Source organism: Corvus cornix, chromosome 1, assembly GCF_000738735.6.
Source record: "Corvus cornix cornix isolate S_Up_H32 chromosome 1, ASM73873v5, whole genome shotgun sequence".
NCBI lineage: Eukaryota > Metazoa > Chordata > Aves > Passeriformes > Corvidae > Corvus > Corvus cornix.
The window spans coordinates 114,920,459-114,947,058 of NC_046332.1; the positions used below are offsets into that span (position 1 = coordinate 114,920,459).

Here is a 26,600-nt window from a genome sequence, read left to right on the forward strand (position 1 = left end):
TGTTACATTTTCTCCTCCTTTTTGCATCACCAGGGCAAATTTCCAGAGCACAAGGTGTCAGAAGAGGTCCAGAATACTTGGCAAAAAAATTCCCATTCTCCTGTGTTATCCAGGATGCTCTTTTTTTTCCATCTGGTGTCGCCTTCTACCCCAGAGATCGCCACAGTTCAGTGGCTGGCTGCACATACTTGCTAAAGGAGGTCTCTGGGCATGAGAGGTATTTGAAGAATGTTAAACGGTCACAGATTATTTTCAAATTTTAAGGGACAAGTCTGTTTCTGCTGTGTGCAACATGAGCTCAGTAAAGCTGACCCTGTGCCAAAGGTGAAACTGGACTAGGTTTCAGAAACACACGTTTCACATGATAAGATTGAATGTAGCAATGTCTGATCCTGAAAACACTTAAAATGGACTGTAATACTTTATTTCCAGAATCGGTTGGATAGGACTAAATACACTATCATATAGTAGTAAAGACTAAAAATGCTGTAGAAAGGAAGTTTTTTGTCTATGTTAACCAGTATGTGAAACTGGAAATGCAGTACTCCATGTATGGAGCTGGGATCCTGAAAAACCCACTGAAAACTAAAAATAACAATATGGATAGTTTACTGTGGCTCACCATCTGTCATTTCTTTTTACTTTTGAGAGCCAGCAGGAGGTCCAGCAAAAAGCCTATTAGAAACAGGTATTTTCAGAGTATTTTGCTGAAAAAGAACAACCACCAGAAAAAAACCCCAGTGAGAAAACATAAATTATTGCCTGAAATTATTACACATGCTTGTTTATCGGGAGATTTTATATGTGAGTATAGTCTGGGAAATGACTGGCCATTCAGAATATAGTGTTTCCAAAATATTTGGTTTTCTGTGCCCTGAAGAAGTACAACCAAAGGATGAATTGGTCCTGGGCTTCACAGCATACTGATAAGCCTTGTGATAATGATGTTAATAATTTATCAGAGAATCACAGAATAAGCTGAGTTGGAAGGGACCTACAAGGATCTTCGAGTCCAACTCCTGGCCTTGCACAGCACCATCCACAAGAATCACACCATGTCCTCAAGGCAGTAAATACTCATACCACCAAACATCCACGGTCAAATGCTGGGACAGAATTGCCAATGAATTCTCTCTCCTGCTCGGCTTCATCCCTGAAACATTCACTGACCCGCTCACGGAAAAGCCATTCCCAAAGCCCCAGCGCACCGGGGGCTGGCTGGTGAGGGCTTTGGATCATGATTCCCATTGTGTGCAGCCTCGAAGGAAAACATGACTTCATTCTGAAGGGATTTTTCCCCTTTTTCAACATAAGAATGTTGAGTTTAGTGCCAAGTTTGGAGCCCGCTGGGTCCGGCCTGTGCGCTCTGAGGGCGCGTCCAGGCCGTGAGGCGCCTCCATGGCCAGAGCACAGTGGGACCCACATTGCCAAATCGCCATTAAAACCCCGGTGTGGTACTGAAATATGAGGGTGAAAATACACACACAGGCTCCTCTGCCAGGTCTGGGGTGAGGGAAGAGGGAGGGAAGAGGGAGAAAAAGGGTGAGACCTCACTCCCAGGGTGCTGCCGCCATTTCCCACAGCAACAGTGATGGAGGCTGGTGATGGCGGCTCGTGAGGCCATGAGGGGACAGCACACACTGGGGTGGAAGTGGGGAGAGACTCCCTGAGAGGACACGGAACAAGGTGGGATCCTTCACCTGTGGGTGCCAGGGGGACAGGGAAAACAGGGCGGGGTGAGGGGAGGACATGAGGCTGGGTGTGGGATTGTGTGTCCAGGTGGGACACTGAGGGGGTGCCAGGGAATGGGGCTGGGTGTGGGATTGTGTGTCCATCTCAGACACTGAGGGGGTGCCAGGGAATGGGGCTGGGTGTGGGATTGTGTGTCCAGGTGGGACACTGAGGAGGTGCCAGGGAATGGGGCTGGGTGTGGGATTGTGTGTCCATCTCAGACACTGAGGGGGTGCCAGGGAATGGGGCTGGGTGTGGGATTGTGTGTCCATCTCGGACACTGAGGAGGTGCCAGGGAATGGGGCTGGATGTGGGATTGTGTGTCCAGGTGGGACACTGAGGGGGTGCCAGGGAATGGGGCTGGGTGTGGGATTGTGTGTCCATCTCAGACACTGAGGAGGTGCCAGGGAATGGGGCTGGGTGTGGGATTGTGTGTCCAGGTGGGACACTGAGGGGGTGCCAGGGAATGGGGCTGGGTGTGGGATTGTGTGTCCATCTCAGACACTGAGGGGGTGCCAGGGAATGGGGCTGGGTGTGGGATTGTGTGTCCAGGCGGGACATTTTCATCTTTGACACAGGGATTTGGTCCTAATTATTTTATTCCTGCACCTTTTAAACATAAATTCTCCTGGAGTTTGTCCATTCCAGCCCCGTTTCAGCTACTGCCTTTTTAATTCTATTGTAGTATCTTTCATTTAATATCTGTTTCTTGTCCTTCACTTTTGGTTTTGCTGTCTTCTCCTTTTCTATTTTATTTACTTCTCAACACCTGCTCTGGATGAGGCCACACTTCTCATCAAAACAAATTAAAGCAGTAGTTTTTAAGTTTAATTTTAGGTAATTTACTTTAAAGACAATTTGCCTAGAAAGTTTTGGCAGTGCCAAATCAAATTTAAACACAAATAGCGTTCTATGTACCAACCTGGGCTTTGCCTAATGCTCAAAGTATGATTTTTCATCTCTTGTGGGTTATTTAGCAGGACTGTGGCATTCCTCAGTATTGCACAAGGAAAAATTGTTCATGCAAAGGAATTAAGAGTAATGAAACTGTTGTGATTCAGCCTAAAATGTTCCGTGCAATCCTGAATTACGTTTTTTAATTTTCTGTGGGAGCTATGTGATTCCCCTCTCCCCCTCAGGAAATTTGATTAAATTTAATTTAAAATGAAATGCCCGCACAAAGCAAAAATGCCAACGAAGGAGTTAGAAGGTTCTAAGAAAATAGTTTCATATTTTGTTAGTGAAGGGGTTGTGTTAAAGCCCATGTGAACTAAAACAGCACTTTAACCCCCTCAAATTTCCTTTCTACAGTTGCCATGCTCCTTTTAGACCCCAAAATATACAACTTATTCTCCTACTGTGTAAGATTCTTTGCCTATAAATGAATTTTAAGGGAGGAAAGATTAATTTCTTCATGGCCCTGTTGTTGCTATGAGGTGAATATGACCTTGCCTCTATTAGTATATATTTTCCCACTTTTAAATTTTTTCCCTCTTTTATGCAAAAAATAAAAGTTGAATTATTGCTTTTATCCCAACATTTAACCTCTTTTGTGTTTTAATCTCACTTTTGGGGTGTGTTTAGAACCTAATTTCTTTCCACAATTGTGGCTCAAGGCAAAACTTGCCTCTCCTCACCTGAAATGGATTGGAACATAACAGTAAGAAAATGGAATGGATCTCGAGCCATATCCCAAGAAACAATGTTTACCAGAACTACAGTGTTTAAATAATTCTGCCAGGAGAATAAACTGATCTGTTCTTGTACTTCCCAGTAGCCTTGATAAGGAAAATAAAAGAAAAAAAAAGGTGGGAAAAAAGGAAAAAAAAGAGAAGCATAACAGTTATTCAGAAAGATCTAGAAAATTAGTTAGAATGATTTATTTTATTCTAAATATCTGCTTTTTACATGCATATTAAAATTGCTTTAGGTTCTTCTCTATCCTCTGCTTCTACTGTTAATATGGCAGCCAGGGTGGTTTTTGTGCTATTTTAGGGGATTAACTAATTTTGTGATCTTGTGATCTGACTTGCTGTCTAATTGTTGAAAAATGTGACTAAATGGTATTTTTATGACATGAAATATTATGAAATCACAGGTAGGGTAGTGACCTCTTGGAGAAGATACAGGTGAACACTCTCACAGTGATGATTCCCAGGGCTTTGTCAGTGACTGAGCCTGAAAGAGTCAGAGGAGGCAAACCTCTAGAAACACCAGGAATTGAAGAGAAGGATACACAGAAAAAGGACAAGACAAAAAAGGAAAAAAAGAAATGTGGTCAGCGTCTCTTTGGCCAAGGAGATAAAAAAGGTAATTTTGTTTTCTGGTGGTATGAGACTCTCTTAAGAAATATCATTATTCCCTTTCTTTGGCTTTTTTTTTTTCAATAATTAGGGACAGGGACAACAGTTTCTCAGGGAAAGAATATAATAAATTCTGTTTCAAACACCAGTAAGGGAAGGGAAGAGAGAGAGAGATTCCCTACTGTGTTATCCCACAATACTCATTGATCCAAGGGGATAATCACCTGGCATGTGGGAGCCCTTGGCAATCCTTATTCCTCAGCTTTACCCCAAGGACCTGAAAATGGCACTCCCACATTTTGGTTTCTGACCATGCATCACCTGGAGAGTCTGAAAAAACCTTCCATGAGAAAATGGTTAAAAATCATGCACAAAAGTGTCAGTTTTGACCAGAAAACAGCCATTTTGTGGCCAGCTTGGGCATGGTGTATCATGTGAAATGAGGTTTGTGCTTCAGTGGAATGAGCATACAGGACAAATACGTAAATGTAGACTGAATCCATGTCACTGTTAACAGTGAGGAATCCCTCCATATCTGCATCTTTTCTCATCTAGACCCATCCTTTCTTAAATCCTACCAGGCCACATCGAAAAAAATCAGTGGAAAACCAGCAACCCTTTTCCCTTTTCCTGCTGAGCTTCAAAATTTCATCTTGATTTACCAAAGCTACAAGATGGAAATCAATCAAAAGAACAAGAGAAGAGCCACTGATTGTCTCTGTTATAATCTCTGTTATTATATGCTGCTGTCAAGAAGCTATACTGGCAAGAAACTAGCAGACCAGAAAAAATAATGACATTTTTTAAATCTAGTCAGCAAAAAATCATTGTTGACCTCTACCTGTGGTGGATACTTTATTGTATATATTTGTAGATGGCATACATCATTTGGATAAAGTGTTTATTTTTGCTTGTCCATGACTACTGGAAATTAAATACATTTCACAGTACTTCTGACAGCTTTTGCAGGAAGGTATTTGCCCTTTTCTTTTCCATCCTCTCAGTCCATTCTGGCAAAATAAAATAGTAAAATAATGTAATTTTGTAAATACTTGTGTGGCAATATTTGTGGTCTTATTGTAGTTTTCCTGCAGTGGAATTGTGTTACAGAAAACATTGGATTCAACAGAAATTCTTGGAAAGATCTATCCTTTTATTCTGGTGGTTTTTTCAGTCAGGACCTCACCTGTTTTATCCATAAAATATGAGGTGATCTATAAATTATAATAAATTTTTCAGCAAAATACTTCCTGAAATGCCATGAGAGCTGTAATAAAATTGAATATATGCCTGAAAGAGGGGAACACACTCAGATTTATAGTCTTGACTGTTTTTAAATTCTAATTCTGCTTCAGGAAAAGAAAATTAGAGTAATTCACACAAAATCCTGGCCATAAGGAGAGGGAAATGGAAACAACACACTGAGAAGTAGCCCATGAATATATTTTTTTCAGCTGTTGTTTAGAAACCATGTAGACAACTGCACACCTGTTCTATGCAAAGAGCATTTAAGGTTTAATTAAAAATGTAGTTTAATTCAAAGCTGACTGGAAAGTTGTAGAAAACTGGTTAGAAATCCCAGCTGCAGGGATTTTAACCATGTGCTGTTGGGGTCATGTTGGTTTTTGAAACCTTGCAGATCTGTAGAATACTCTGATGTTTGGGGTTTTCTTACCATGCCCCTATTCAAGGTGTAGATCCTGATGGGTTGAATTTGGTTCCTCAGATTGTGGCTATGTTAGTGAAGTGCATGATTTACAGGGAGAAAACTTAGATTGAAAATTGATTTCCATTGATTTATTTCCATTGGCTGCTAGCTGTGGTCTGCTGCAGCCACAGAAATACACAGAGACATAAAATATTTAATGCATTTATCTGTGAATTATTTGAATCACACAATCCTAGAATGGTTTGGGTTGGAAGGCACCTTAAAGATCTCTTGTTCCAACTCCCTGCTGTGGACAGGGAACCTTGTCCTAGACCAGGCTGCTCAGTGAACATCAGAGTTTTGGGGCATTTTGTAAAGAAACCACAATTATGTCATTGGGTGAGCATTTTAGGAGTAGTTAAGTAGTAGGAGGAGTTTATGTGAGCAGAAGAGGCACACAGGGATTGGCTTGTCTCAAATTATTTCTCTGTATCAATGCCCATTTGCTCTGATCTCAATGCAGGAGGGAAGAAATGGCCGGCTGCAAAAACCTCGTATTTGAACTCCTCATTTTTAACCCTGCAGAGCGGGGTGGTTTACCAGGACAAAAACACCACAGCCCAGCGAATATCATCAGCCAGGCTGCACAAAATCAAAGAGCTGAAGAACGAAGTATTTGACTTGCAAAGAAAAATCGAGGCGTCGAGCTTAGAGAACCAGGCTTTGAAAGATCTCAACCGCCAGCACGCCAAGGCCATAGACAGGTACTGCAACGCAGAGAGCCACTTGCAGGAGCTGCTAGCAGGGCATCGAAACGAGATGAAGGAGCTAAGGGAACTCCTGAAGATGTCTCAGGAGGCCGAGAAAAACACAGCCAGGGAGCTCAAAAAAGTTGAAGCGGAGCTGAGGAAAACTAAAGGTGATTTGAAGACCTTGCTTGTGCTGTCAGAAGACAAAGCTCTTGCAGAGAGAGAGGAACTTGATCACAGGTTGTCAGTCCTTAATGAAACACTGGAAGTAAAGGATGAGAGAATACAGGTAATGCCTGCAAAGAATTGTATTTGTGGAATATAGGGCCATAGAATATCCTAAATCGGGAGGGAGTCACAAGGACCATTGAGCAGGAGAGCTTTTGGCGCAGGAGTAGTGGAAAATTTTTGGCTGCTTATCACATGAATGGTTCTGATATAATCCTGTAACACTGGATGCTGTTTAATCCAGTGCTCTCCCAAGTGTAAGGAAGTTTAAGAGGAGGTAATTCACCTCCTTTTAATAGCTCATGTTTCTTTACTCTCACTGACCCTGGCACAAAAAACACAGGAACACAGTTTTTAATACAAAACTGAAAGAGTCAAATTTCCATGGTCCTCCAGGAATTAATTTCTCATTTCTATGGGGTCCGTTATGCACAGAATTAAATAAAGAGCCAGGAAATCTTAAGAGAAACTGTAAATATTAAGAGCTGAATGCAGACCCTCTTTTAAAAACCTTCTGTTTCCAGGAGTCCTAATGAGCAGCTGTAAAAAGCACACAGGGTTGGGTGTCCACCCTACAGTTTTAGGATTTAGAATTCCAGTGCATGGCACTGGGTTCTGAAGATAAAGAACCCAATAAATTACCAAATTTTCATTTACTCTAAGCCTCCTTATTCTGCCACAGTTCATAGGTCTCTGTGAATAGAAAGCCTTAATGTTTCTCAAAGACGGTTGTAATTATTAATCCAAAGAAAGGTAATGTATTTTTTGTGATTAAATGAGAAAACCTTTTCCTTTGCTTAGTGAAATTAGGGTTTAAATTATATTTTTCTTATTTTGAAAGCAATTTTTCAGATACTTCATTATAATTTCATGTATTGTTTACAATATATTTATAATATTATTTATATTATAATTAAATGGTAGTAACTGTTATTATATATCATTATAAGCTTAAATTTCCTTATATTATCACACTTGCATTTTAAATCTGTCAAGAACTGAAATTTTTCAACTGTCACACTGAGTCCATCCATATGGTAAAATCTGTCACTTTTTAAGAGTCTGGAAATGCAGATGAAGCTGAACAACAGCACCTTTAGTCGTCAGCTGGCAAGTGCGAGTAAAAAACTCCTGGAAGCTGGGATGATCACAAAGAACTTGCTAATGGAAATTCACATTGTTCAGCAAAAAATTAAGGTATTCCAGATTTTATCCAGGCTTCTGTCTCTACAAGAAAATTCAAGTATTTAATGTTACCTATTCCTTTTGCTTCTTTTATAGTATTTACTAACGGAATTTGGTTTCCTGCTTGAGTCTGTATCTACTAAAAAAGCCAAAAATGTCCAATTCTGGCATTACTGTAGGGCTTATTTGTTAGAAATAGTTCAATAATGAATTGAAACAGAGATTAATGCCTCAGAAATTGAACCCAAATCCACACCAATGTGCTACCATTTTGCTACTTCTGGGTCAAATAGATTAATCTACTCACTTTAAAGGAGCTCCCTCACAGAAACAAATCAAAATGAGCCAAATATTACAACCTGCAAAACTAGACCTTTGCATGGAAATGTTTCAAGAGTTCGCTCAATTTCCAGTTTTGTTTTTAGACAAATGTTTTTGGGACAAATAGGTCCAGTTCAGCACTTTCTGTAATACTTACTTGTAAATCAAACATACAGGAAAACTAAAAGGAAATGAAACCAAAACTGCCAGGAATGGGATGTCATGTGAGTTGTAATGAATAAAACCAGTACATATTCCAGAAAACCTGGAATCCCTTGTGGCTTTTTCATAATTGTGTCTGTAACACAGTTAAAATACATTTATTTATGCATTTCTGTGTCAAGGTGATCCCATGGGGGAGTTTTCTCTTCCCAAATGGAATCAAATGTCTGTGAAAGACATTAAGGGGAGTTTTCCCAGATATTGTGAAGGGCAGGACAGGCAATTCCTGAGGATTCATGGAGGTTTAGATTTCTGCACAGGGGTGTTATTTATCCCTCTTCCCTGTGTGTCAGGTGCAGAAGTTTCCTTCTGGTACTTGGCAGTGCTATTTCCCTGTCAGAGTCTGATCTCCTCCTGGATGTGCAGAACTGGGAGATGAGAACAATTGTAATCTCAGGCCACTAATATAAAACTGTCCCCAAATGCAAATTATTCTAAAGTAGAGTTCTCACCTTAACACTTCTCTAAAATAGTTCTATTTCATCTTTTTTCCACATAGTTTTCTGTGTTTCCAGGTCTCGGAATTTTCTATTTAGATCCACAAAATCTTCTATTGATTTGCACAAAGAAGACCAGACATGTTTATTAACCTTATTTCTGTGCCAGAACAGAGTTTATCCTTACAAATTCATAGTTTTAGGCACCTGTCTTATTTCAGGCCATTCCACTTCCAGGATAATTTGTAATTTTCCTAAGTAAATGAAGCTCCTCTTTTTTCCCACTGAAAACTGGTGTGGTGAGAGTGTTACTGAGATTTGTCTTCTGTTTTTAAGGAAGATTTCATTAAGGAAAGAGGAATCTTGCTAAATAAATATCAAAATGTGCCTCTGGAGTTTATGTCACCACCAGAGCAACAGGTTGTGGAACAACTGAGCACTTGACAAGGGCACTGAGTAAATGTGTTAAAGAAAAAATCAACAAAAAAAGAGGAAGTAAAGGCAAAAAATATTTAGTCTGGAAAAAATGTAAAAGACAAAGCCACCACGTGGGTCTGGCAAAAGGTGAAATCCCTGATGGGTTTCACCCAGCATGGGAAAATTGAGTTGCTAGGGAGTAATTTTTAATGCATATTGGAAGCTTAATTGTGTCTCTTTCTTCTTAGGAAAAGGATCGGCAACTTTACATAAGGAATATTTATGCAAATCGGATGCCAAAAGCCCTGAGGGACAGAAGTGACTGGATACCTAATGACCAAAGTACATCTGTAATCATCTTCCTTTTGTTTAGTTAAAGGACACTTCCACTCTTTCAGAACGGGGAGGTATATTCCGAATTAAATGCCAAAGTAGTGCTTTTGTATGGGCTGAAAAGGTTTAGGAAGGTTAAAGGCTGGAACGATAGAAAAGAACAATGTAACTTAAGTTCTACCAAGGAAGAAAGAGCTCTTTAGAGTATTTCTTTCACATGGATGCTCAGATAGATATTGGGGAGAAATATCTGTTACATGCAGCCTTGGCTATCCAACATTCCAAGGGCAGCTGCCTGGAGTGGGATTCAGCTGATTAAAGCCAACCAGCCCTATTTGAGATGCCCCAGTCTGCCTCAAGTACGCCCAGAATTTAGGATTGAATGATCTGAACATGGACTTCCCTGGGTAAGGCACCTCTTTAAAACACTGATCAGATATTCCTGCTCCTAAACTGAAGCAGAAATCAGGACTTCCTTCATAGGGGTACCAAAGAGCACTTAGCAAAGTGTCTGCTGGAAATGCTGCTCACAGAATTCCTCAAGTTATGGCAGCAGTACAAAATCTTATCACACTCAGTTGCTTATTTCTTTCCTCTTCATTGCCTTTGCAAACCCATTAACTCTGCCTTAACTGCCATGATCTACAGGGAAAAGATTGGCAATTCAAGGTGGAAAAATAAGAAAAAATCATATTCCCAAGTCAGACTTTTTTTTTTATGAAACTCTGAATTCCTGTTTCAGTTACACCACATAACTACCATTTTTAAAAATTTTACTCACCTATGGCCTTGTACAATATTGCTATTCAATTATGGTACTTAAATCGCTGTTATTATTTAAATAATTAAATATTCTTCTTTCCTTTAAGCAAGATAAGGGAGCTTAGCTGGAGAGAGACATGATACTTTGTAATGAAAACTTCCAAGCAAAGTTGCTCGATCCTCTGGAATTTTTACAATAAAGGTTTCATTCTCTGCCAGTCAATGGATTTGGAAACCCAGAGCTGGAATTGCTGACAGCTTGTTTTCCTTTTCACTCTTGACTTGAATTTTCCTTTAGCAGATTCCTAAAGAGTTGCTTTTTCAGGTCATTATTTTCTCGTCAACATCCACAAAAATTTTTTTTTAGCCATCAGGAAACAAATCCTGAAATTTGGAGCTGGGTCTTTTAACACTGCTGATAAATGGCTGCAGGGAGGCTTCCTCGGGCGGTCCGAAAGCTCTGCGCACGTAACCGGAATGGATTTATTGGATGGAGCCCTGAATTCCAGGAGCTCGGGCTGGGAGCGGGGCGCGGGCAGGTGGCGGCGGCTCACCTGGGGGTGCAGCGCCCCCTAGTCCCGATCCCGGGAAACGCCTCGCGGATCCGGCTGGGAAAACTCCTGGAGCAGCTGGGAGAGCCAATTCCCCCCGCAGCATCAGAGCCATTCCAGACTGGTCACCAGCGTCCCTTTCACCGCCCAACTGCGAGCACTGGGATGGCATCATTTTTATGCATTTTATCCTTTGATTTCTGAGCTCAAAACTGGGAATAAGGGCCAATGTGGATGTGGGTAAGATCCCGTTTTTGCTGTTGTGGTTGTAGCAACTTTCTCAGCTGCTGTGTTCATGTCAAAATTATTCCAAAAATACAGTAAAGGGACAATGTACTAATCTTCTCCATCTCATATCCAGCTATTTCTTTAAATGTCTCATTCAGTCACTCCCCTTGGAATCTCTTCCAAAGACCATAGATATTTCAAACAGTGTTAAACATTTCCCATGATGAGCTGGTTTCCATAAAGATCCACGTTTAGGAAACTGAACTCTGAGGCTTCATAGAAGACCTCTCAAATTTACACTAGAATGGAACCAAAAATTGAGCCCATGTGGGCTCTGGAGCATAGACACACCTGTCTGACTGTACATGTTCTGTCTGAACAGGACTTTGTAGTATATTTTTATATATATTTATGCATGTAAGTATGTTTAGGATGTAGTGATGTACAGATAAAAAGGCTCAGAAGTCCAGGTTGCTGTTTCTGTTCCAGTTTCAGCATTTACAGTTTGGGCAGAAAAAATAATTTCTTTTATTCAAGGGCATTAAGATATGCATTAAAAAACGTTTAAATTCTTGGTCACATATTGTCAGTTGTCAGAGATATCTTTTATTTATATCAACAACCTAATTCCAGAAATTACTGTGTTGCTAATGCTTGTCCTATTCAACAGGTCTGAGAGTAGACAGATCAGTACAAGTAGATAAAGAGAGTTTTAGAGAGCTGCTGCTGTCTCAGCACCAGGAAACAGAAAAAAATCCAATCCAGCTAAAAAAGGTGGGAAAGATCTGGATCCAAACCCAATCCCCTGTTTAAACTCTCAGCCAAGGTGTATCTTGTTCCCTAAGTTGCAGGAATATGCCTGGATAGCCTGATCCATCACCTTGGATGAGTGTAATTACAGTACAGAAAAGATGCTGTGACGCAAAATAAGAATGTAACAGCAATAGAAATTCCTAATCTTTTTATAAGTATTGCACTGATTGTGTTCTTTTAAAAGTCACTAAACAAGCATTCCCTCATTATTTTTATCTTTAATGGCCAATTGTAGGAGAAAAAGCCTTCAGAAGATAAGGGTGAAGAAGGTAAAGCAAAGGAAAATGCCCAGTGTAGAAAAGAAAAGAAAGCAACTAAGAAAATACCAGTGCCAGAAACTTCTAACAGGACACACAGAGGTATGTTCAACATTTCTCTCAGAAACTCACCTGATCTTTGCAAATTAACAGAAGTCCTGGTAATTTATGTGGTCTGACAGCCATTAACTGGCACCTGGCTGACAGGAACTGGTTCCAAATGATGTATGAAGTGTCACTGAAGGCACAGAACCATTTGGGATGGAAAATGCAGCTGCTGGTGGTGCTGCACTGACAGCAGAGCTGCTCTGCAGGATGTGACATCTCCATCCTGCTGTTCTTCCCAAAGTACTTCCTGGTCAGGCTGATAGAAATTCAGTGTTCTGTCTGTAACAGGATAATTAAGAGTTGTTAATCCACACTAATCAAACACTGATCTCAAAGGGATATCTGGGAATCTTCATCACAGCTGGTGTGAAGGTGTTTTTCCATGGCTGGGAAAGGAAAAGGACTGCAAGGGCTGGGAAGCATCTCCTCATCACAGTGATCCCTGTAAAGAGATTTTATGTCAATCTCAGCCACTGTGTTCTCATGGAAAATTTACATACAAGGGACTCATCTGTAAACATCTTTATTCTGAAGAAATTCTGTAAAACAGAGGGAAGAAAACCCAGTGCTGTTCACTTATCCAAGTTTTTCTTTCTGGAAATATTCCTGGTTTTTCCATTAAGGCTTGTAGGAAGAGCAAAGGTCTGAGTGCCATCATTCTAAATATGTCACAAGTGGCAGGAGGCCTCCAGGTCACACATTTACTCAGGTGAAACAGGTGATGCCTGGGCACTTCCTGGAGCCTGGAAGCTGGGATGTGTTAACTCCTGAGGTTTGTACTCTGCCTTTTCAGCCTGCGGCCTTTGCAGAGGCCCCCAGATAACCAAACTCATCATTTGTCTTTGAAATGCCCTTTTAAAACTGACAGAAAACACAAGTCTTCAGATGCTCCCTATGAATCTCTGAAAAATCGGTGAAATCTGAGTTTCTCTCATTGATATTAGACTTTTATTGAAGCCTTCCTTGGCTTTTTTAGTTCCTGAAACTTCTTATTTCTCCTCAAAGCTTGGATTACGTCTCATTTTGGGGGTATTCTGTGAGTCTCTGCAGAGCACAGGATCCATTACAAGTCGTCCCCTGCACAGATAAATGGCATTACTGTACACACATTCCTTTTCCTGCTGAACAGTGGAGCCCCCTCATTTCCAGGTGAGAGAGTTGCTGTATATTCTGCTCCACACAAGCAACTCTGTTGTGAATTAAGGGAAAGGAAATCACTCATATCTCTAAGTTCCACTTAAAAATCAGAAAATGACGATTAGAGTTCAGATCTCACCTGATTTCTCTGTTGCATTGTACATGACCTTTCTGGCACTGTATTTAGCCATCACTGATTGTAATTGCAGCTAAATTCATTTAATTAAATCAACATCATGAAAAAAGTAAAGAGATTAACCTCGATTCAGTGCAGAATGATCTTGCTTAGATCGTGCCCCACCCTGTTGTATTTATTATAAATAGTATTTGAAGTACCATCAATAATAACTGGAACAGTGAAATAAGGATGTGATACTTGCTCTCTTTAAGGCTTCATAACTCTTCATGTTCTTAAACCCCACAATATTTCAGGGGGCAAACTACTGATGGAAGAACGTGCTTGTTCAGAATTTCTGAAAGAAATGGAAAAAGAGACAGAGTTTCTCAAACAGGAGTTGAAAATTCTGATGAAAACTGAACAAAATCCTGAAAGTGACAGAGTAAAAGAGAACAATCAAGAGGGAGATGCAGTGGAAGAAGTTGAAAAAGAAGAGAAAAAACCAGATGAGCATCAAAAGAAGAAAGCCAGGAGTGAAGGTGCAATTCCAAAGAAAATCCCTGCTAGGCTGAAAAGTAAATACATCTTCTCAGAAGCCGTTGAGAATTTGCACCAGGGGGTTCACACATCAGGTACCAAATCCAAAGCAGGCAGCCTGTGCAGCCAGAGACAGGCGGGCCAGAGCTGCAGGGACACCGCTGGGTCCAGAGGGAAAATCTCCTTCGGGGCCTATGAACCTTCTTTTGGGCAAATCGCCGTGGCCAGGCAGGACAGCGCCTCTGGAGCGCAGCGCTGCAGCCTCCTGACGCTGGCTGAGAGGAAGAAAGACCCGATGAAGGAGCTCTTTGGGGAGGGCTGTTTGCAAGGAGACAACCCCGCAGGGTCCAGCACCAGAGGGGCGAGGGCAGACACGGGAGGGATGTGGGGGGGGCACAAGGCAAATCCCAAACTCCGTGACGGGGTCGGAGTGGGAAGAGCCCAATGCTCCTCGTTAAAACAACCTCCTGAGAATACACTAATTATTTCTGATAGTTAAGTACATCAATTTACCTTTAGAAAATTTCAACATTAAGACTGTTAAAAAACATTTTATTTTCATTAAATGTTTATTAAACCTTACAAGCGCTGGCAATTGCTTTCCATGATTTTTCCAGAACAACAAAAGAACATTCTGTGCTTGCTGTGTATCCCTGAAAATGTGTTGTATTAAAAATTCTTTAACATTTTTACCTGTTACCAGGTGAAAGTTAGTCCTTGTTTGGTAACTTCCAGGTTTTTGCATTCCCAAAGAGCTGGAATTTGGAAGCTGGGTGGTTGTCAGCCTGCTTTCATAAGGTCCACTGTTGGACAAGGACCAACAATGCCATTAAAGAAAACATTTTTTAGTTCCTTCACTCCCCAAACAGCTTCCAGAATTCACAGATTATAAAAATAATTTGCTCTTACATTGTTTTCACGAGCATTAGAAACCTCTAAAGCCTCATTCTTTCCCACTGTTAGAACTTATCAAAGCAGTTTGCCTGGTAACTTCCCCAGCTGACATCCAGAGATGAATGTGCAAGAGGAAAGTATTGTTTTGGAGAAGTCAGGCATAGCCAGTCCCCAAAAAGCCTCTAAAAATCCTTGTTTAAGGTTATGTAAGCAAGGGGAGGAGGATTGTGTTTTGTTCCTCACAGTAATTAATGAAATACTTGCTAAATTAATGTGAAGTTCAGAAAAATTAGGGGTAGTCTGTTAATTTTTAAAGGCAGTAGCACTTGAAAAAAACTGCAAAAATTACACTGCAAAAGCTTTTGAAGAGCATAAAGACATCCAGAGCTGAACTTGCTTGCAGCAACATTTCAAAAGTTTAGAAAAATAAAAAAATAAATTAGTTCAGTTGATTCAAACAGTATTTCCTCATGCACAAACATGGGGGGGGTTGTTCTGGCGTGGATTTTGGTGAGTTTGGAGTTTGGTTTGTCAGTTTGGGTTGGTTTGTTTGTTTGGGGGTTTTGTGGGGTTTTTGTGGGTTTTTTAGAAAAACTGCAGTTAACATTAAAAAAGTGATGAGAAAACCTAAGATGGGTTGAAAAGCTTTATTTCCTTAATAAAATCACAATTATACATCACATTCAATCACAACATTTTTTCCTTGATATTTATTTTTATGTTTGCTAAATGCATCCCCAATACAAAATCCCGATTTTTAAATTAACATTAAAAAAACCAAACAAAAACCATTTAATCCATATACACACACAACACAACATGACCTTTTGAACTGGTTTTTAAAGGCAGTGCCAATTTTGGAGGGTTCCTGGCCCCTTCCTTCCTGCAGGGAGGCAAAGGCCCTGGAACAGCAGAACAGATCATTCCTCTGTGGGAATTCCAGAGTGGGAAGCTAAACCAGCACCACCTCTGCAGGAACAGCACTGTCTTCTGCTTCATTGACAGCAGCCTGTGTTTGGCAGCTGAAGGAGCCTCTTAAGAGATGAAATCCCGATTAAACACATCTATTTTTTTAGCAGAGCCCAAGAATATTCCAATTTTGGGGTAAAAAAATCACAAGGAAACCGTTTTGCCCCAAGCCAACCAAACCACCTCCCTCTGCCCTCTGGCACCACCAGACATGATCCCACCTTGGGGTGAAGCTACGACATTTTACAGCAAAGAAACAGCCAAGCTCCCAAACTGATTCCTAATGCCAGCGCATTTCCAATTTAAAACCACAAATCCAACACTTTTAGATGTTGGTGACAACAAACCATGACAAAACCTTATGGTTCTGCCATGAATAAACCCAAAATGAGGTTCTATAACCAGCAATGCTGTTCTTTCAAAACTGAAAGACAAACTCTGGGAAGAGAAATCAAAAGGAATACTGACTGATATCCAAGTGGAGTAACAGGGATTGTCTCAGACCTTGTCTCATGAAAGACAACTCTCCCCTTTATTTCTTTTTTTAATTAATTTAAAACCGTGATGATGCAAATGCAGTTGAGGACTCTGTGGATTGCTGGGATTCATTCAGCTGAAGGGGTGCAGCATGATAGCTACAACTTTATTGCAGACCACGAGCCAGCAGGTAATCCCCACACCTCCTGGAAAAGAGGGAGAAACCATGATTGAAGTTGTTGGATCAACAACCCTGAGGCACCTGTGCAGCTGAAAACAACCTTGGAAGTGTAAAAAATGAAACTCAGAATTCATGAGGCCAACAGGAACAAAACTCTTTATATACAAAAGGGTCTCTTCAAGAGATGGGAGATAAATCCATGCTGGTCCCAAAAAAATACCCATTTATCTTGAGAAAAGAGTACCAAGTACACAAATGTGAGTGCACCCCACAGCTAAAACCATCTGCTATGGACCCAAGAGAAAACATCTGGCAAGTCACAGAACACTTTGCTTGAACCTAAATTTAGGATTTGAGAGAGGTAAGAAGTAAATTTCCTCTGAAATTGCTATCAGTTGTTTTTTAAGTACACAGCAGTTCATAGCACACCTGTGAAGAAAACTCCCTTTTGGGTGATTTTCTGATTTTCTAATTTAAATCTTCCCCAGGCTCTGTTCAATACAGATAAGGGCAATGATCTGTTTGGGTGGAAATAAAGATGACAAAATTTCATGATCAGTTCAAGAAACCAGAACTGAGCACACAGGGAAGAGCTGCTCAAATATTTGAACTCCCCACTGTGCTCTGGGAGTTGCTGTTAATCCATGGATGCTTTGGGGCTTGGGAATGTCCTTTTCCTTACCTGCCACTCCTGTAGGGAAGGCCACCAGGCGCTCCAGGGGAGCCAACCATTTGCTTGGAAGCACTGTGACTGGCTCAGAGTAGTACTTCCAGATCAGAGAGATCATCAGGGCAGCCTGGAATGGACATTTTTATTAGTTTGGATAATAATACACATCAAAGTACATTCCCAGTGCTATTTGGAAACAGCAAATAATGAGTTCTGATGAAAGGGAATTGGTTTTTTGTTATTTTATCTTCTTCAAAATATTTTTAGATTCAGTATGACCTTAAATTTATACACAATATTAGGAGGTAGCAGTGAGAACTTGTTTTCTTTCAAGACCCTGGTTCCAGCCCAGCAAACACACTCACAGCACCTGTAAAATTCTGATGACTCTTTTCAGCCTAAATTTTTGCCTGCCACAGATGCAACTCACTTTAACAGTCCCCTAAAGAAATCTTCAGGCTGACCACTGCCATCCTCGTTAGCAGAAAATTCTTCGGCAGCAAGTCAGAACTCCACAGACAATCTGATGAGGCGCTGTAGGGAAATGAGTGGCAGCTGTAGGTGGAGATTCGCATCCTCAGCAGAAGCGTATTTTGTTTTCAAAACCAGATTTATATTTACATGTAGCAGAACTTCCCTGGATTTGGTGTCATTCATTAAAAAAAAACCCCCAGTGATTAAAGTCCAAACTCCTTCCATCCTCCACTACCAGACTTTATCAGCAGCATCTCCCTTCCAGTTCCAGAAACTCCTTCTGTTTGACAAGCTCTGTGTCATTGGAATCTTTGAATGGTTTAGGCTGGAAGGGACTTTAAAGCTCATCCAGTGCCACCTCTTCCATGGGCAGGGACACCTCCCACTGTGCCAGGCTGCTCCCAGCCCCAATGTCCAGCCTGGCCTTGGGCACTGCCAGGGATCCAGGGGCAGCCCCAGCTGCTCTGGGCACCCTGTGCCAGGGCCTGCCCACCCTGCCAGGGAACAATTCCTGCCCAATCTCCCATCCAGCCCTGCCCTCTGGCACTGGGAAGCCATTCCCTGGCTCCTGGCCCTCCATGCCTTGGGAATTGTCTCTCTCCAGCTTTCCTGCAGCTCCTTCAGGCCCTGCAAGGCCACACTGAGCTCAGCCCAAAGCTTCTCCTCTCTCCAGGCTGAACAATGCCAGCTCTCGCAGCCTTTCCTCCCAGCAGAGCTGCTCCATCCCTCTGCTCATCCTGGTGCCTCCTCTGGCCTCTCTCCAGCAGCTCCACGTCCTCCCTGTGCTGGGGGAGCCCTGAGTCATTGGCCAACAAACCAGGAGAGAACTGAAACACTGCTGAGGATTTGGGTTAAGTTGTATCCATAACAAAACACTTACTTACCTGCAATATGTAGAATACAATATTTATGACCCACTTTATTTTGGCTAATTGGGCAGTTCGTGCTTTCACTGTTAAAGAAAAAAAATACGACTTTCAATTACTTCTAATAGTGAATTAGAATGACATAGAATTAGTAATTTTTTAATATTTCACTGATGAAGGCCGGACATTACCCTGTTTAAAAATCTCTTTCCAAATGACTTACAGCTATATTAAAAACACCCTTCTGCAACAAACTGCCAGTTCTGTATTCTGTAGTTATGTAATTTCTTTCTTAAGTTACTCAAAACAGGACTCAGTGATCAGCATCACTCAGAAAGAATAAATAATTACACAGGGAAGCCAAGGAAGAAAGAAAGAAAGAAGGAAGGAAGGAAGGAAGGAAGGAAGGAAGCAAGGAAGGAAGGAAGGAAGGAAGGAAGGAAGGAAGGAAGGAAGGAAGGAAGGAAGGAAGGAAGGAAGGAAGGAAGGAAGGAAGGAAGGAATTCGGAAGGAATTCGGAAGGAATTCGGAAGGAAGGAAGGAATTCGGAAGGAATTCGGAAGGAAGGAATTCGGAAGGAATTCGGAAGGAAGGAAGGAAGGAAGGAAGGAAGGAAGGAAGGAAGGAAGGAAGGAAGGAAGGAAGGAAGGAAGGAAGGAAGGAAGGAATTCGGAAGGAAGGAAGGAAGGCAAGTTTGAAAGACAAATACTTAAAACAGAAACCACTCTTGACAGAATGTTTTTCAGAACCAGAAAATGCTTTTCCTTTTGGAAAAGGGAGCAGACATGGAACTGTACCATGGGTTTTGAGTTTGTCAGTCATTTTGTTAATCTTCCTTTCCAGCCGGGCGTATCTGGCAAACTCATCCATCATACTGATGGTGGCAAGCTCCTGCTTCATGGTCTGGATCTCAGCTCTCATCTGGGATTCCTGCTCTGCATCCTTCTGTAGCAGTCTGGATATCTAAGAAGTGAAGAAATCTATCAGTTATTGATCCAGAATTCCACTGCTTTGCTTTAATGCATATAAAGTGTGATCTCAAAAGCCTCCCATAAAAAAGACCCTTTCAGTGAGACGCAGGAAATCCTTGGGTAACAAGGGAACAAGTGACAAGATGAGAGGAAACAGCCTCAAGCTGGACTCAATGATCGTGAAGGTTTTTTCCAACCTAAATGATTCCCATTTCCAGCTCCAGCAGCCAAGTATTCCAACGTCTTCTCCCTTTCTTTTACTTTCCTAATTTCTTTTCTTGAGGCACCACCAGCTTGGCGGTTCATGAACTCTGTTTGCCATAGGAATGAAGGCACAAAGGACACAAAATCTTTTTCTTGCTGTTCCTTAGCAAATCTTTTCAGCTTTCCTAAGACACAAGGAATTTGTTCCCCACAGGTGCTGTTCTCAGGCCTGCAGTCAGTGAGAGCATTAACACCACCCTCAGTCTCAAACCACAGCAGAAAGCTGAGCACAGATTTTCACAGAATCATGGAATTTCCTGAGCTGGAAGGGATCCACAAGGATCATCAAATTCCACCTCCTGTCCCTGCACAGACCCCCCAACAATCCCAGCCTGGGCATCCCTGGCAGCGCTGTCCAAACGCTCCTGGAGCTCTGGCAGCCTCGGGCCGTGCCCATTCCCTGGGGAGCCTGGGCAGTGCCCAGCAGCCTCTGGGTAGAACCTTTCCCTGCTCTCCAGCCTGAGCCTGCCCTGGCCCAGCTCCAGCCGCTCCCTGGCTGCTGTCCCTTGTCACAGGGGGCAGAGATCGGAGCTGTCCCTTGGGAGGAGCTGCAGCCCCCGGGGAGCTCTGACCTCTGTCTCCTCCAGACTGAACAAACCAAACGCCCTCAGGTACCCCTCACAGGGCTGTTTCATCAGTCATCTCCAGTAACACTGAGTTCAGCTTCTCAAACTGCAGATGGTAATTTAAGTTTTAAAGGATTTTTGTCCATTATTGAACAGTACACACTGATCTCTGTGCCAGTGAAGTTATTTCCATGGAAGAGCAGAGCAACAGGGGTTTCAGCATCTTTGTACACATGTGAGTTTGTCTGGCAGTCACAGAGTTTATTTGTCCTCAATTCCATTATCCACACTTCCACGGGAATGCTTCAGATCAGAACAGGGGCATCCTGATTAGTGGCTGAGACTAAAGGTTTATTCCTACAAAGGCTCAACTCCTTAATCTCCATATCCACTGATCTCCCATCTCAACAATGGGAATGTCCATCTGTTGAAAACATGCAAGACCGAGCAAAGCTGTTCTTCCTATTCCCGAAAACGGAGAAGTTGTGGATGCCCCATCCCTGGAGCTGCTCAGGAGCAGACTGGATGGGGCTCTGAGCAGCCAGGCCCAGTGGAAGGTTCCCTGCCCAGGGCAGGGGGGTTGGAAGTGGATGATCTTTACGGTTCCTTCCAGCCCAAACATTCCATGATTTCGTGATCCATCCTAAGGGCTGGAGGCTCAGGAGCATCGTTAAAGACACCGGTAATTCACCCCTGATAAATTCAGCGCCCGGTGTAGCCGGGGCTACGGGAGCCACCGAGCCACGGGGGTGTGTTCCACCATGGCCAGCATCAGCTTCTCCTCTCCCAAGGCCAGGAGCAGGACCAGACCCTGCCCGTCACAGCCGGGGTGCGGGAGGGCACCGCTGCCCGCGCAGTTCCCCCATCCCTCAGCTGTGGGGGGAATCCCCTTAACGCCCTGCCCGCGACCCGGGGTCCACCCCAGCCATCCTCGGGCCCGCGCCCCCCTCCCGCTTCCCCATCCCCGCGGGCGCGGGGCGGGCGCGGTGCCACACTCACGACGGAGGAGCAGGAGGGCAGGAGGATCTTGAGCGCGTTGCAGAGGAACACGACGCTGAGCACCAGCAGCCAGGCGCCGCTCTCCGCCATGGAAGCGGCCAGCGGCCCTGGCGGGGCCCCGGCACCGGCACCGGCGGAGCGGCGGCAGCGCCCGCGCCAGGGGACGCGGGGCCATGCGCGCCACGTGACGCGGGCGGGCCAATGAGGAGGCGGTGCGCGCGGCGGGCGGGGCGCGCCCCGCGCCGATCCGGCTGGATCCTGTTGCGGCGCCGCTGGCGCTGCTGGGATGGGGAGGGGGAGGCGGCGTCCCTGCGCAGCCGGGCTGTGGCTCGCAGGCAGCCGCAGCAGCGCTCGCAGCAGCCGCGCCGGGGGAGCCGCAGCCGCGGGGGTCGCGGCCGGGAGCCTCGACATGCCGAAGAGGAAGGTGAAGGCGCGCGGCAGCGAGCGGAGCCGCCGGGCGGGGACGGACGGGGGCGTGCGGGGACCGGGCTCGGTGGGAAGCGGCCGCGCCGCGGGCTCCGGTGCGGCGGGCGTACCGGGGGCCGGCGCCCTCCCCTTGTGCCGGGCGGCTCCGCGGGCCGGGGAGGGGCTGGGGGAGCGGGAGGCTTGGGGGGGGGGCTCGGCGGGACTCGCGGTCCGGGAGCGGCGGCGGGAAGGGGGCGGGCGGGGGGCGGCGAGAGGCCGGTCCGGTCCCGCCCCGCTGACGCGCGTGTGTGTTGCAGGTGACGGTGGCGGACGGGGACGCCCCCGAGGAGGTAAGGAGCGGGCAGGGGGGCGGGGCGGGCGGGGCTGCCCCCGGCCCGCCCGCCCCTCACGCCCTTCTCTCTCTCCCTCTCCCTCTCTCCCCTCTCCGTCTCCGTCGTCTCTCCCCGCCCGCAGCCCAAGCGGCGATCGGCGCGGCTCTCCGCGGTAAGTGCCGAGCGGCGGGGCCCTGTGCCCGGGAGGGGGTCCCCGAGGGCTGGATCCCCGCCTGACGTGTTCTCTCTCCTCAGAAACCCGCGCCTGCCAAAGCAGAGCCGAAAGCCAAAAAGTTACCGGCTAAGGTGAGAGTGAATTGGAAAAAGGGAGGGAGAGGTGGTGGTGCCTGGGTGTATCCCGCGTTGTGTCCTCGGTTCACCGTGCTGGAATGGTTTTATTCCTGGTGGGAACACTCACTTGGCTGAAGTATTGTTTTAATGTAATTTGGCCAGTATTTACAGGTACATTCCATCACTGTGTGTGTAGATCCTTGTTAAGCTCCAAGCATTGCATGGAAACGTGGGCATGGATCCATGCATGTTACATTGTGGTTTGGTATTGGGTGGAACTACTTGACTGTCAAAGCAACTGTACGTTAGAACATCAGGAGGAATTTCTTCACAGAAAGGCTTGTCAAGCATTGCAAAAGCTGCCCAGGGAGGTGGTGGAGTCACCATCCCTGAAGGTGTCCAAGGAAGGCCTGGATGTTGTTTGACTGCTCTGGTCTGGTTGACAGGTGTTCAGTTAAAGTTGGACTCGAGTATCTTGGAGGACTTTTCCAACCTCCGTGATTCTGTGCATAGGGTTGTATTTCATCACTGTAACGAGGGGATAAAATACACATACTCGTGTTTTAAAGCAGTGTGTTAGGACAGTGAAAAAAAAATGTGTTAGCCACTTAAAAACCACATGAGTTTCCATTTGTGTGGTCAAGCTTTCAGGTATTTGTGTGTAAGAACGTGGGTTTGTGTGATCTTTGAATTTTTCAGCACAGCTTTCACAGTGCCAGTAAGTGAGGTGTAAAATTCTTTGGTTTTGGGGAGAACTAAAACTGGCCTTGTGTCTGTTGGCTTGCTGCTGTTTGTGTTGTTAAGCGTTCCTTTGTCATCATAAGCTTTTCTTTGTGATTTATGGATTAAAAGCTTTGGGCTGACCTAATTGTGGTCTTTCAGTACCTGAGGGAAGTCAGTAACAAAGATGGAGAGAGACAATTTACAAGGGATGGAGGGACAGGATAGGAGGAATGGCTTCAAACTGCCAGAGGGCAGGGCTGGATGGGAGATTGGGCAGGAATTGTTCCCTGGCAGGGTGGGCAGGCCCTGGCACAGGGTGCCCAGAGCAGCTGGGGCTGCCCCTGGATCCCTGGCAGTGCCCAAGGCCAGGCTGGACATTGGGGCTTGGAGCAGCCTGGGACAGTGGAAGGTGTTGGGGGTTGGATGAGATGATCTTTAAGGTCCCTCTCAACCCAAACTGTTCTGTGATTCTCTAATTTCAGATAAACTAATACTCTTCTTTGCAGACTTCCTGATGTTTTCATTGTTTTAATCCTGTTGAGCGGTTACTGATCAGGAATGCACCTTCATTCCGGTGGTTTGAGTATCAGTGTGTTCCCACTCTCAAGGCTGTAAGCCTGAAGAATTTGGGGAAGCTTTTCAATGCTACTGCAGTTGTAATTTCCTTTTTTTTGCAGCGTCTGTGATGCATCTACACTTACTCCTGCTCATTGATGTTGGCTGACATGTGTGATACTTGACTACTTCAAGCTATTAATTAACAGTCAGATTTTTTATTTGATTCATCAAAAAAAACTTTTTTGCATCAATTTTGTCACTTTTTAAACCTTTCCTCACAGTTTTTTTCCCAGCTGGGAGAAGTTTGCTCATTATGGAGTTACTTAGTGGGCTTTTTTAATAGATATTAGTGGAGAAAAATACATTTTGGCAATCAAAGTACAGAAGTCAATGTGTTGCAGTTATGTAATTCTGAAATATTTTGTAAGCGGGTGATCAGGAGTTGTTGGTAGCTTAGAAAATCCATCTTGGTTTTCTGTGCTTTTTATTATTTCCAAGGTTTACTTGGAAGGTCATAATTTATTTACTGGAAATGTATTTCCTTGTAGGATAAATCCGAGGACAAGAAAGCTCAGTCAAAGGGGAAGAAGGGGCCTAAAGGAAAACAGACAGAAGAGACAAACCAAGAACAGACAAAGGACAACCTGCCTGCAGAAAATGGGGAAGCTAAAACTGAGGAGGTAAAGTTTGGAGGGCTGGGTTTGGGTTTTAGTCTGCATTTGCTGTTACTGAGAAGTTTTTTACAAAAGTTTTTTGATAAATGAAATATTCCTTTTTCTCGGGCCTGGAAAGAGTCTTCAGTGAAAGGCCAGAGTTGAAATGATTTGACCAAAGTTGAGGTGACATTGCCAGACACTGCTGGGAGAAGAGACAGGTTGGTGCAGGGACAAAATACAACTGTCAGTGAGTTGCTGGAGAAGTGACTGTGCGAGGTCAGTCTTGGCTGCACCACAGTGCCAAAGTGGCCCTGTGGCTGAACTTTTTGGAGTCACTGGTCAGGTAACTTACAGCATCCTCCACTCTGTATTATTTTCCTGGAATGCAGATGTAATTCAGTTACAAATTTAGGACACGATCTGTAGGGAAAAGCAGTGCCTCTTACCAGGGCCGCTGGATGAAACGCAAGTGTGGTAACAGGCCTAGAGTTGGTCTCATGTTTCTGTGACAGTGAATGTGTCACTCATTTTCAGTTTAGTGGAATATTTTGGTTTCAGGTAGGTGATGAGGTTTGGTGGGCAAGGAAGGTACAGGATGGTACTTCAGTGAACAAGAGGATTTACTCTGGGGTAACACTTTGTTATTTGCAAGCTTGCAATGTGAAAAAGTTGTGCTATAACTACGAGTTCTTCAGTTGACTCAATTTTTGGCATTATCACAGTCACACAATTTGGTCTTTTAATTTGTGTTTGGAATATTTCAGCAATGAAACCAAATTTGGCACCATTCTCATCTGGGGTCTCTTTAGTTCACAGGTGTAGAGATTATGTAAATTTACCAGGAATGGATGGTGACTTGGTCACACCACCCAAAATTCTAGGTGTAATGTACCAAAGTCTAGAAGAGGCAGAGTCTATCCTGCTGCATGTTACTGTTTCCTAAGAATTAAAACAGGGTTAAGATTGGAGAGTATTTTAAGTGTGGCACTGAAATTTAAAGGCATGAAGTGTTACCTCATGTATTTTCTAAACACCTCATGTGTAATTGCAGCTGTGTAAAAGCTAAAGTGTCTTCTGTCATAAAGGCAGTAATTCCAATTAAAATCCTTTGCAGTGTATGTTAGTAACAAATCAACATCCTGAAGTCCATCCTGATGGATCCAAGGAGCCTTTTTGTGACAGCTTGGTTTAGCAGGTCATGATTCAAGAGAAATCCGCAGGAACAAGTCAGGGTTGTCCTGTGTGTCACTTTGTGCATTAAAACCACTCCTAACTAAGTCTGAGCCATTAAAAACTTCTGAAGTGTTCTGGGTTTTTTTCCTTTCCAGACCCCAGCACCTGATGCAGCTGCAGAGAAAGAAGTGAAGTCTGAGTGACACCTGCTCCCACATCTGTAACTGGTGGTCCTTAAACCTTTCTTCTTGTACAATTCAGAGGAATATTTTTATCAACTATTTTGTAAATGCAAGTTTTTTAGTAGTTCTAGAAAGCACATTTTTAAAAAGGAGAGAATCCCAACTCAACCCATTTTTTTACATATTTAGATAAGTGTAAATGCTTTTTTTAAGTGGTAAAATGATGTATTGGTTGTCTGTTTTCTATGAAACCAGAAATTAATGGCATGTTAATTAAGGAGAGGGCTTTGAGGCCTTGATTAAGCCTCATGTTCCATAGACTCTGAGGGACAGTTTTCTATCCTATAAAATGAAGCATAGCACAGATCAGACTTTGGAATTCATAACGATGTGTTGAGAATGTCTTAACATTTTAGTTACTTATCTTTATCTATGGTTGTACCATCAGTAGAACTGCTTATCTAATAAAACTGCTCCCTAGTGTTGGATTTCTTGCTGAGTGATGTATATCAGTGACAAAGTTATTTTTGGTAGTTGCAGCTTTATTTTTTTCCAACAACTTTGTAGCTGTGATGCAAAAGATTGGAAACTTTTATTTTATATCTTTAAATACTGTCTAAGTAAAAGTTTCTGCTTGGCAGATGGAACTTGTTATGTCAATATTTGAGATACTGGAACTTCACATCTAGTTTTAAAGGACAGCTTGTCTACAAAGATTGAAAAATATTTGAAATAGTGCTAGGAAAAAAAAACAGAATTAGTTTTTAGATGAAAAAAAGCTCTGTGAATAAAAACAATTGTAAAATTGTTGATAGTGTTTGTGATCACCAAACAAAAGCCAAATAAATCTTGATTATGAAAGGA

General features: G+C 43.4%; 3 protein-coding genes across 3 annotated transcripts; 2 read left to right on the plus strand and 1 right to left on the minus strand.

The window, feature by feature from the left end:
• Window positions 1-3,845: 3,845 nt before the first annotated feature.
• On the plus strand, window positions 3,846-12,429 carry LCA5L (lebercilin LCA5 like). Its single transcript, XM_039553289.1, has 6 exons — window positions 3,846-4,041; window positions 6,209-6,720; window positions 7,719-7,856; window positions 9,490-9,583; window positions 11,786-11,889; window positions 12,164-12,429. The coding sequence occupies exons 1-6, from the start codon at window positions 3,879-3,881 to the stop codon at window positions 12,362-12,364; spliced, it is 1,212 nt and encodes a 403-aa protein (XP_039409223.1). The 5' UTR covers window positions 3,846-3,878; the 3' UTR covers window positions 12,365-12,429.
• A 3,182-nt stretch (window positions 12,430-15,611) lies between these two features.
• LOC104696780 (guided entry of tail-anchored proteins factor 1) lies at window positions 15,612-21,588 on the minus strand. The gene is made up of 5 exons (XM_039553334.1): window positions 21,417-21,588; window positions 19,414-19,579; window positions 18,635-18,702; window positions 17,289-17,403; window positions 15,612-16,631 (listed from the first exon to the last, which is right to left on the minus strand). Exons 1-5 carry the CDS (start codon window positions 21,504-21,506, stop codon window positions 16,558-16,560), a joined length of 513 nt encoding a protein of 170 aa, XP_039409268.1. The 5' UTR covers window positions 21,507-21,588; the 3' UTR covers window positions 15,612-16,557.
• Window positions 21,589-21,709: 121 nt separating this feature from the next.
• HMGN1 (high mobility group nucleosome binding domain 1) lies at window positions 21,710-26,600 on the plus strand. The gene is made up of 6 exons (XM_039553347.1): window positions 21,710-21,840; window positions 22,139-22,171; window positions 22,296-22,325; window positions 22,409-22,459; window positions 24,274-24,405; window positions 25,710-26,600. Exons 1-6 carry the CDS (start codon window positions 21,826-21,828, stop codon window positions 25,755-25,757), a joined length of 309 nt encoding a protein of 102 aa, XP_039409281.1. The 5' UTR covers window positions 21,710-21,825; the 3' UTR covers window positions 25,758-26,600.

Bases quoted from the DNA above. Each gene is read 5' to 3' on its own strand.
- LCA5L (XM_039553289.1), top strand. From the start codon at position 3,879: ATGATTCCCAGGGCTTTGTCAGTGACTGAGCCTGAAAGAGTCAGAGGA. The intron at 7,857-9,489 runs GTATTCCAGATT...CTTTCTTCTTAG, and splicing joins TTGTTCAGCAAAAAATTAAG to GAAAAGGATCGGCAACTTTA. The intron at 9,584-11,785 runs GTACATCTGTAA...CCTATTCAACAG, and splicing joins CTGGATACCTAATGACCAAA to GTCTGAGAGTAGACAGATCA.
- LOC104696780 (XM_039553334.1), bottom strand. From the start codon at position 21,506: ATGGCGGAGAGCGGCGCCTGGCTGCTGGTGCTCAGCGTCGTGTTCCTC. The intron at 18,703-19,413 runs GTACAGTTCCAT...TTTCTTTAACAG, and splicing joins TGACAAACTCAAAACCCATG to TGAAAGCACGAACTGCCCAA. The intron at 17,404-18,634 runs GTAAGTAAGTGT...TGTCCATTCCAG, and splicing joins TTGTATTCTACATATTGCAG to GCTGCCCTGATGATCTCTCT.
- HMGN1 (XM_039553347.1), top strand. The intron at 22,172-22,295 runs GTAAGGAGCGGG...CCCCGCCCGCAG, and splicing joins ACGGGGACGCCCCCGAGGAG to CCCAAGCGGCGATCGGCGCG. The intron at 24,406-25,709 runs GTAAAGTTTGGA...TTTCCTTTCCAG, and splicing joins GGGAAGCTAAAACTGAGGAG to ACCCCAGCACCTGATGCAGC.